This window comes from Loxodonta africana, chromosome 22 (genome assembly GCF_030014295.1).
Source record: "Loxodonta africana isolate mLoxAfr1 chromosome 22, mLoxAfr1.hap2, whole genome shotgun sequence".
NCBI classification, from domain to species: Eukaryota; Metazoa; Chordata; class Mammalia; order Proboscidea; family Elephantidae; genus Loxodonta; species Loxodonta africana.
The window spans coordinates 623,773-634,950 of record NC_087363.1 but is presented as its reverse complement, the minus strand read 5'-3'; the positions used below and the strand labels follow the sequence as shown (position 1 = coordinate 634,950).

The 11,178-nt window shown below is 37.0% G+C and overlaps 1 protein-coding gene across 1 annotated transcript; it reads right to left on the bottom strand.

The window, feature by feature from the left end:
* Positions 1-1,559: 1,559 nt before the first annotated feature.
* On the bottom strand, positions 1,560-2,501 carry LOC100677420 (olfactory receptor 10AG1-like). The gene has a single exon (XM_010602193.3). It carries the CDS (start codon positions 2,499-2,501, stop codon positions 1,560-1,562), a length of 942 nt encoding a protein of 313 aa, XP_010600495.3.
* Positions 2,502-11,178: the final 8,677 nt, after the last annotated feature.

Below are 11,178 nucleotides of genomic sequence, written 5' to 3'. Positions count from 1 at the left end.
CAAATACTATGTCATTTTGTCTCTGGGTGTGTCCTGGAACCAATCTACTGTAGATACCAAGGGACGACTCTCTCTCTCTCTCTGTATATATATATATTCAAATAATATGCCATTTTGTATATGAGTGTATCCTGGAACCAGTCTACTGTAAATACCAAGGGACAACTCTCTCTCTATATATATAAAATCAAATATCATCATACAGTGCAGTAGATTGCTGCTTAATATGCTTCTCATCTCATATGATTCTTGTTTCAAGGCTGGGTTGACAATTTTAAGTGATTTAAATACTTGACAGATTCATTACCATATCCCTCACCCTCTACAATATTTTTCTGAGCTGTTTGAATTTAAAATTATTTGTGTGTTCTCCATAAAAAATACACAAACAAAAAACAAACTACTTGCTCTTTTGATTCAAATTCATAACTACCCTATAGGACAGAGTAGAACTGCCCCATAGGGTTTCCAAGGAGTAGCTGGTGGATTTGAACTGCTGAAGTGTTCTCCTTCAAAAACCTTAAACACTTTCATGAATTCCCATTGTACTTGTAGTAATTCAAATTTCCTTCCAGGAATTGAAAACTGTTGTATATTTACAACCTCATTTTTAAGACTTTTTTTTTCCCTAGGCAATCAGTTCTTTAGGCTTCGAAGAATGTAAACCTTGAGGGCCGTCCTTTGCTTTTTCATCTGCTTAGAATGTTCTTTAGTTACTCCTTCTAACTATTTAAGACTCAGCTCAAATGTTACTTCTTCAGAGAGGACTTTCCAGGTTTATCACAGAGATTATATTATTGTTATTATCTTGCCAAGCATCACACTGAATCCATGTGAATGAAGTGATTTGTAGGCATACCCTGCTGTAGCCTTCTGCCATTTCACAGATCCTCACTCTCTCTAGCACTTGTTTGAACATTTTTTGCCTTGCATCTTGTCACTATTCCCTATTCTGTATAAGAACCATTTTCACAGTCTTTACATAATATTAGGTATCATAAGTAATATAGAGATGATTTAAAGTATACGGGAGGTCATGCATAGGTTATATGAAAATATTAAGCACTTTATATGAGAGACTTGAGCACCCACAGATTTTGGTATTCATCAGGATCCTGGAACCAATTCCCAGTGGCTATCGAGGGACCACTGTACAGTTTTGATTAATGCATATCACCAACCTGGCTTTTAAAATGTGTGTCACAAGTGTATGAACAATCATGGAAATGAATTAAATGTTTTCCAATAAGTGATATAATAGATTATACATTACAAATGACTAGATTAAATCAGCCACTGCAGAAGTTCTTATTGAGGGAAAACACTGTACAATGAAATTTTAGAATTACTAATGGAATAATTTTCTATCAGATGACACATATAATACTTATATAACTTGAGCAGAAAGTCCTGACAACATTACAAGTGATTTTTAATTTGGAAATAATTGCCACAGTATGAAAGACAAGGTATAGATAAAGCTTTACATCTATTAAAATTGGACTGAAAATGTGTGAGAAAGTCTGTCTTATACATTCAACTCATTCTTTACTGGTGACTTATTTACATAGCAATTTTCTCAGTGCCATTATGACATCCTTGTTCCTTAGACTATATATCAGGGGATTAAGCATAGGAGTTAGGATAGCGTAGAAAAGAGATAGAACTTTGTCATTTTCCTCTGAGTGTCTGCTGTTGGGTCTTAGGTATGCAATAATGCCTGATCCAAAGAATAGCATCACAACCATAAGATGAGATGAACAGGTGGAGAAGGCTTTGCCTCGACTTGTGCCTGATGGCAACTTAAGGATGATGGAGACGATTTTACTGTAGGAGCCAAGTATCAACAGAAATGGAACCATTACAAATAAAACAGCAACTGTGTCGACCAACATCTCATTTACGAAGGTGTCCCCACAAGCCAGCTTGAGTATTGGGGAAATGTCACAGAAGAAGTGGTTAATTTGTTTAGATCTACAAAAAGGTAGAGAGAAAATTTGATAGGTACGCCCTATCATAACTGGGATTCCAATGGTCCAGGACCCAGTCGCCAACAGGATACAGACCCTGTTGTTCATGAATAGAGGATAGTGCAGAGGGTTACAAATGGCCATATAAAGGTCATAGGCCATCACTGCCAGGAGCAAACACTCTGTGCCTCCAAATATAAGGGCAAAGCACATTTGTGTAGCACAGGCAACCACGGAAATTCTTCTTCTCTGTGTCCCTAGATTCATCAGCATTCTGGGGAGAGTAGCTGATACATAGCAGATTTCCAAGAAGGAAAAATTTGCCAGGAAAAAATACATAGGGCTCTGGAGAGCAGGATCCATTTTTATTATTAGAAATATGGTGCCATTGCTCATCAGGATAATAATATAGGTGATTAAAAACAATCCAAAAAGAAACCACTGGAGATGGGGCATGTCAGCAAAGCCCAAGAGAACAAACTCCATCAGTTCCGTTAGATTATCCAATGGAGGTTTTTCTTGATGATTCATCTATAGAAAATGTAAATTTACATGTACATTTCTTTTAGCTTCCTATATCTCTTTGCCACTTCTCCAAATTGTATTGAGACGTGTGGATTGGATTTTATGATCGCTGCTGTTGTTTTCACTTTAAGAATGATACTAGTTATGTATGCCTCTTCCCTTCCTATTAAATCACAATGAACAGTTCCCTCAAAAAAAAAAAATTTTTTTTTAAGATCATTTCCTTACACTTTCAGAGCACAGCCCAGGATAGATCAAGCTATATCTCACTCAGCACAGGCACTGGAGCAACTGACAACTTCTGGAGATGACCCTGAGCTTTGCCATCTAATCTCACTTTACGTTAATTACATATCTTGACAATCTATTGTATTTCTGTGTGAATTTTCTCAGTCAAGCTTCCCAAACACTAAACCATAAACTCTCTTCTAACATACATTTTCAACTGTCTATTTCAATGCTTCGTTCTCCCATCACTTGACAATTTTAAGCATATAGGTTTCTATTACACAGCTCATATTAGATTAAAAAGAAAATTGAAGGACTATTTCATTTTGCATAGAGGAAAACAAATATCTTTTTGTAGGATATTAAGCCCGTAAAAAAGGAGGATTTTATTCAGGGAAATTAGCCTGGGAACATTGATTCAGATACAAACAATAAACGTAGCCATCCTGGAAAAACGGGGGTAGAATGGAAAGTATTCGTTACCTGTGTGTATGTGTGTGGGACAAAGGAGGAAAAATACTGGCCTTTATGTTGTGCTGATTGTATTGTGTTCACCCACCATTATTTTTGTTGTTACTCAAAAATTACCACTTTAGATAACTGTTTCTAAACTCACTTTTCTTTAGATTTAAGGATATTGAGACTCACTAAGTGTGGACAATTCGACCAATTGCACACAGGTTTTGTGACTGCAAGTCAGTATCTTTTTTTTTTACTTTAATGGGCTTGAGTTTGACTCTTATCTCCATGATATATTATCTTTGTGATATTAAGCAATTATTTAAGGTTTCTAACATGTACTTGTTTGTGAGAATTAAATGAGATAATATTGGTAAAATCTATCATTTACCTACCAATTTTAAGCTGTTTACACTTTAGTAATGGTTCTATAATTATGATAGTATGTTCTTTAAGCCTGTAGCCCTAGGATTTAAGAAATTGCCTAGTAAAATCGGTATTTGATGAAGTGGTTTTGAGTTCCTTTTTTTGGCAATTATTTTTCTAACCATTCCCTTTCATCAGGGTCAGGAAATGACTAATTACTGAAACTAATAAGGTATAAAATTTAAGGAGACATTCAGGGCCATCCTTGCACTTGCACAATCCTGAAAGTGAGTGCCTTCTTAAATTTCGAAAGACACAAGATGCCTCCTGCCTCATCCTGCTATTCATCTTTCCATCCTAATTGATTTGTACCTTGTCCACTAAGTAGAGCAGAAGTATGGTGGCACAGTTAACAAACAAACAAACAAACAAACAAGTTGCCGAGGAGTCAATTCCAAGTCACAGCGACCCTATAGGGCAGAGTAGAACTGCCCCACAGGGTTTCCTCTACTCTATATCTTTAGGGAAGTCAACCGACAGATCTTTTTTCCAAGGAGCACCTGGTTGGTTTGAACCACTGGCCTTTTGGTTAACAGCTGAGGGTTTAACCATTGTGTCACTAGTGCCCCGTGATCATGGTTAACCACTACCAAGACCACTTCCGTCGAGTCGAGTGATCATGGTTAAAGAACAGTATTTCCCAGATGGACTAGAATTGAATTATAGCTCAACAACATCTAGCTGTGTGAGGATTTCATCCAGGTTAATTAATCTTTCCACTTACACCATTTGCTCAGCTGTAAAATGGCTAGCAACTATACCAACACATAGTTTTGTTATATGAATTAAATCATTTAATATAAATAAAATGAAGTTCTGATATTTATAACACTATTATTTTTGTTATTTATTATTATTATATTATTAACAGCTACTATTATTATCATCAATCTGTTATCATTAAAACTAATTTTAATTTATTCTTCTGAATTTTACACTGTATGCTATTCAACATGAAAAATAATTTATTTTTCTTTTGCATAACGGGATTATTGGGGGAATGAAGTAAGATCTTAAAATCAATTACCAAAGCGTAACAAAACTCCAAAAATATTCAAATCTCAAGTTGCAATTTCTCCATGAATTTTCTGCTTACATTTGTGTTTCTATGATTGTCTCTACTTTGTGGACTGTAACACCTATAGTACCCATCAGTGCTCAGCACTTAGAATTGCATTTAGGGTAATACTCCTTGTATGCACTTTCTTTCATGGATACTAAATGATCTGAGAGGTAAAGGCAGCAACTATATTCCTACTTGAATTCAATACAGATCCTAGAAAATAGGTGTTCACCTAATGTGGTACTCAAGATTTGGTTCTGAACTGGAATAAAGGAATAGACATTATGAAAATGAACACATCACTTTTAAGAGGGTGAGAAGAATTAAGACTCACAAGAGGACAAAAGAGCTAAATCTTTATGTGTGATTTTATGAATTATAGCATTTAATAACAAAAAAGTAAATTGTTTTAATTGAATAAAATGACTTGGAATCCTAAGTGAAATAGCATTTCTAATTGTACAAACTCAATCTTTTTGGTGATAAAAATTATCCAGGTATAACACTAAATATGTAAGGTTTGTCTATGTTTTTCTTCAGAGAACAGGGTGGAAAGAGTAGAGATTTATTTACCCTGTGTGTTCTCCCAAAACTATATTATTCTTCTTTCTTTAAAATGCCTAAGTTCTTATTACCTTGAGATATAAAACTTAATGTTATCATACTTTTATTTCAAATCTAAGCATCCATTCCCTGGAAAAAATCCAAATGATTAAAGAACGTGTAACAATATTCTGAAGGAGTCTTGGTGGGTACAGTGGTTGAGTGCATAGACGCTAACCAAAAGGTCAGTGGATCAAACCCATCAGCCACTGTATGGGAGGAAGATATGACAGTTGGCTTCCATAAAGATTTATAGACTTGGAAACCTATGAGGCAGTTCTACTCTATTCTGTAGGGTAGTTATGAGTCAGAATCCACTGGAGGGCAATGAGTTTGCTTTTGGTTAACAATATTCTGATTCAGATAGATATTAGTCATGGTCAAAGTCCCCAATCAAGCTACACCTCAGCTATGCTTGTATTTTTGATAAAAATTGGAAACATAATTTCTGAAATAACTTGAAAAACAATATGAACTTAAAATTTTATATTAGCTTGTAAATTTTTTAAAGTGAAAGTACTATTTTTTATGTAAATGCCTTTTGGATTCCTCAGTGATTGTAAACTTATTTCATGAATTATTTTACTTTAAATATCTCTTTAAAATATCAGAAGTACAATAAATATAATGCTTTTTTGCTACAAAGTCTTTGCTAGAATTGAAGTTTTCCTATAGTATTATTCAGCATTCTTACAAAAACAAGTTTTTCAAATTTTCATTGTTTCAAAGTAATTTAATATCACTATTGAAATTCATTGTTTAAGAGTAAAAAATAAGGTAAAGTATATTTAATAGAGTCAGAAATATAAAGGAGCTGCTTTAATAAACAGCAGACTTGCTACTCCCTATGAAATGTTAAGTTTAATAATATGTACTAACTTTGAGTATTAATATAAAACATTTCATATTTACCTTTGTTATTTTGGAAAATAGGATCCCTGGTGGCTCAGTGGTTAAAGTGCTCAGCTGCTATCCAAAAAGGTCTGTAGTTAGAACCTACCATCTGCTCCGTGTGAGAAAGTTGTGGCCGTCAACTTCCTCAAAGACTTATTGCCTTGGAAACCCAATGAGGTAGTTCTAGCCTGTCCTGCAGGGTCATTGTTGGTTTGAAACAACGTGACAGCAGTGGGTTTGAGTTTTGGTTTGTTTGTGATAATCTTGTTTCTTCCTCACTGAAGAGGCCTTACATATTTAAGTATTTAATTTACTTCGGCTGAAACAACTTGTTGCATCAATGCTAGCCAATCCACCTTTAAACAACATGTTCATTTTGAACATAGAATGCTCTTTAAATACAAAATAGTTATCTCTCTCCCGGGGACTTCTTCCACCTAACATAGTTAAAATTGTAATTAAATTGCTTTGGCACTCTCTGATTTGGTTTATTTACTTATTTTCCCAGATAGCTCTCACTCTACCCAGAATGCTCTTCCCCTGCAGCTTCTCAATGGAATAGAATGAACAGAAAGTTTTAATTCTTAGACTTGAATAGGATCCTGAATTGCCCTTAACTGAGCAATGCCATTAGATGCCATCCAAAACTGACACAAATCCAATTCTCAGCTTATCTATCATGAGTGCTTCATATGGACCAACTGTTCCTGTTAGACTGAGCCCTTGTCACATTTTCCTAAAGTTTTTTGCATATTTTCTCCTCTGAAATGGGTGCCTTAATCCAAATTCTGGGGCTGGCCTCTCTAAGAGTTGTAATACATGTTCTTATAACAAGGAATATTTTTTTCCTTAAAAATCATAAAGTATATAATTTATTTCCTCAAGACTACCTTGGAAAACTGACTTTTGGATATATTAAGTCTAGTTCAAAAGGGTTTGTTTTGTTTTGTGTCCCAAGATTAATCCCAACAGGAGGACTTTTTCTATTCCTTGCAACATTCTACCACCTTTCCTCAACTTCATTCTATCTGTGAGCCTAGTTTTAGGGTGTGAATCCTATTGCACTTTATTTAAAGAAAATCTGATTCTGATATAATTCCAGCTGAGAAGAGAAGCAAGATTCCAGGACACTAGTCAGTCCACTGTTATAAAATATTTCCCCTTGAAGACCTCAAATCTGAGTGACACATCTAGGAAGAGTGATCATTAAGATTGCATGTCGGTTTGGCTGGATCAAAATTTTCATTGGTTTGGCAGTTATACTCTATTTTGGCAGTGGTATAATGGTATAATGATGAGATCTCATATAATGTGATTACCTCCATGATGGGATCTGCTGTAAGCAGCCAATTAGGTAAAAGCGAGTTTTGTTGGGATGTGGCCTGAATCCAATATATGTAGACTTCCTGGCAAAGCTGGCTGGCTTTTACTCTGCCCTGGATCCTACATTTGGCTCATCAGCATCTGACCTTCTCCTCTTGGGACTTGAGCCAGCAGCCTGCCGTCTCACCAGCTGATCTTAGATTCATCAGCCTTCACAGCTGTGAGCTAGCAGCCTGCCATCTGACCTGCATATTTTGGGTTCATCAGCCCCTAATGTCTGACCCACAAACTTGGGACTTGCTAGCCTCTACAAGTCCGTGTACTATTTTCTTGAGATAAATCCCTCTCTCTCTCTCTATATATATATATAAAATAAATGTGTAATGGATTGAATTGTGTCCTCCAAAAATATGTGTCAACTTGGTTAGGCCACATGTGGTTGTCCTCCATTATGTGATTTTCCTATGTATTAGAAATCATAATCTCTGCCTGTGGTTAAATAGGATTAGGGTGGGATATAACACCCTTGCTCAGGCCACATCCCAGGACTTTGCCTGAGGTGTGGCCTGTACCACCTTTTGTCTCTCAAAAGATAAAAGGAAAGGGAAGTAAGCAGAGTTGGGGACCTCATATCACCAAGAAAGCAAGACCGGGAGCAGAGCACGTCCTTTGGGCCTGGGGTTCCTGTGCCTGAAAAGGTCATCAACCAGGGGAAGATTGATGACAAGGACCTTCCTCCAGAGCTGCCAGGGAGAGAAAGACTTCCCTTGGAGCTGAGACCCTGAATTTGGACTTGTAACCTACTAGACTATGAGAGAATAAATTTCTCTTTGTTAAAGCCATCCACTTGTGGCATTTATTTTATAGCAGTAATCGATAACTAAGACAAAATGCTTCTCTGTTTTTGCTTTTCTAGAGAATTCATCCTAATGCAGGTAGTTTAAGAATATTGGCTTGAAGCTAAATTTCCCTTTGTGAAAATGGGATGTTACTTACTATTACTTAAAACCAAAATCAAACCCATTGCCATCAAGAATTCTGATTCATGGCGACCCTATAGGACAGAGTACAAATGCCCCATTTGGTTTCCAAGGAGCTCTTGGTGGATTTTTCACTGGCTAATGCTCTGCTCTTCAGAAGTATACTGCTGGGTCCTTCTTCCTAGTCTATCTTAGTCTGGAAGCACACCTGAAACCTGACCTCCATGGATGAAACTGCTGGTATTTGAATACGGGAGGCATAGCTTCCTGAATCACAGCAACATGCAAGTCGCCACAGTATGACAAACTGACACACACCTTATGAATAGCAGCGGAATATTGTCTGATATAGTGCTGGAAAATGATTCCCCAAGTTGGAAGGCACTCAAAGGATGGCTGGAGTAAAGCTTTCAGCTCACTAATGCCTAAGGCATCAATGTTTATGCGTTCCATTTCATTTTTGATGATTTCCAATTTTCCTTGTTTCATACTTCGTAAATTCCAGGTTCTGATTATTAATGGATGTTTGCAGCTGTTTCTTCTCATTTTGAGTCAAACCACATCAGGAAATGAAGATCCTGAAAGCTTTACTCCATCCATGTCATTAAGTTGACTTTACTTTGAGGAGGCAGCTCTACCCCAGCCATCCTTTGAGTGCCTTCCAACCTGGGGATGGCCATTTTGAATCAGACAATCATATAGTTTACTGCTCTGGGAAAGACAGCTTGAAGAGGATTGGTGTTGCATTCATCGTCAAAAAGAATATTTCAAGATCTAGCCTGAAGTACAATGCTGTCAGTGATAGGATAATATCCATACACCTACAAGGAAGACCAGTTAATATGACTATTACTCAAATTTACGCACCAATCACTAGGGCCAAAGAATAAGAAATAGAAGATATTTATCAGCTGCTGGAGTCTGAAATTGATCGAAAATGCAATCAAGATGCATTGATAATTACTGGTGATCGGAATGTGAAAGCTGGAAACAAAGAAGAAGAATCAGTAGTTGGAAATATGGCCTTGGTGATAGAAACAATGCCACAGACTGAATGATAGAATTTTTCAAGACCAACTTCTTCATTGCAAATATCTTCTTTCACCAACATAAACGGCAACTGTACAAATGGACCTCGCCAGATGGAACACACAGAAATCAAATTGACTACATCTGTGGAAAGAGATGATGAAAAGCTCAATATCATCAGTCAGTACAAGGCCAGGGGCTGACTGTGGAACAGACCATCTATAGCTCATATGCAAGTTCAAGCTGAAATTGAAGAAAATCAAAGCAAGTCCACGGGAACCAAAATATCGCCTTGAGTATACCCCACCTGATTTTAGAGACCATCTGAGGAATACATTTGACGCAATGAACACTAGTGACTGAAGACCAGATGAAATTTGGAGTGCCATCAAGGACATCATACATGAAAAAAGCAAGAAGAGGTCATTGAAAAGACAGTAAAGAAAGAAAAGACCAAGACTGATGTCAGAGGAGACTCTGATGAAGTAAACGAACTGAGCAGAAGATTTCAAAGGGCGGCTCGAGAAGACAAAGTGTTATAACAACATTTGCAAATAGCTGGAGATAGAAATCTAAAAGGGAGGAACACGCTCAGTGTTACTCAAACTGAAAGAACTAAAGAAAAAATTCAAGCCTCGAGTTGCAATAGTGAAGGATTCTATGGGGAAAATATTAAACAAAGCTGGGAGCATCAAAAGAAGATGGAAGGAATATACAGAGCCATTACACCAAAGAGGATTAGTTAATGTTCAACCATTTCAAGAGGCAGCATATGATTAGGAACCGATGGTACTGGAGGAAGAAGTCCAAGCTGCTCTGAAGGCATGGGTGAAAAACAAGGCTCAAGGAATTGAAGGAATATCAATTGAGATGTTTCAACAAACAGATGCAGCTCTGGAGGTACTAACTCATCTATGCCAAGAAATATGGAAGACAGCTCCCCTAACAAATGACAGGAAGAGATCCATAATTTATGCCTATTCCCAAGACAGGTGATCCAACTGAATGTAGACATTATAGAACGATATCATTAATATCACACGCAAGCAAAATTCTGCTGAAGATCATTCAAAAACGGCTCCAGCAGTGTATCCACAGGAACTGTCAGAAATTCAGGCCTGTTTCAGAAGAGGATGTGGAGCCAGGGATATCATTGCTGATGTCAGATGGATCCTCGCTGAAAGCAGAGAATACCAGAAGGATGTTTACCTGTGTTTTATTGACTATGCAAAGGCAGTCGATTGTGTGGATCATAACAAATTATGGATAATATTGCTAAGAATGGGAATTCCAGAACACTTAATTGCGCTCATGTGAAACCTTTACATTGAGCAAGAGGCAGTTGTTCGGACAGAACAAGGGAATATTGATTGGTTTAAAGTCAGGAAATGCGTGTGTCAGGGTTGTACTCTTTCGCCATACCTATTCAATCTGTATGCTGAGCAAATAGTCTGAGAAGCTAGGCTATATATGAAGAACGGGGGATCAGGATTGGAGGAAGACTCATTAACAACCTGCATTATACAGAGGACACAACCTTACTTGCTGAAAGTGAAAAGGACTTGAAGCACTTGCTAATTAAGATCAAGGACCATAGCCCTCAGTACAGATTGCACCTCAATATAAAGAAAACAAAAATCCTCACAACTGGACCAATGAGCAATATCATGATAAATGG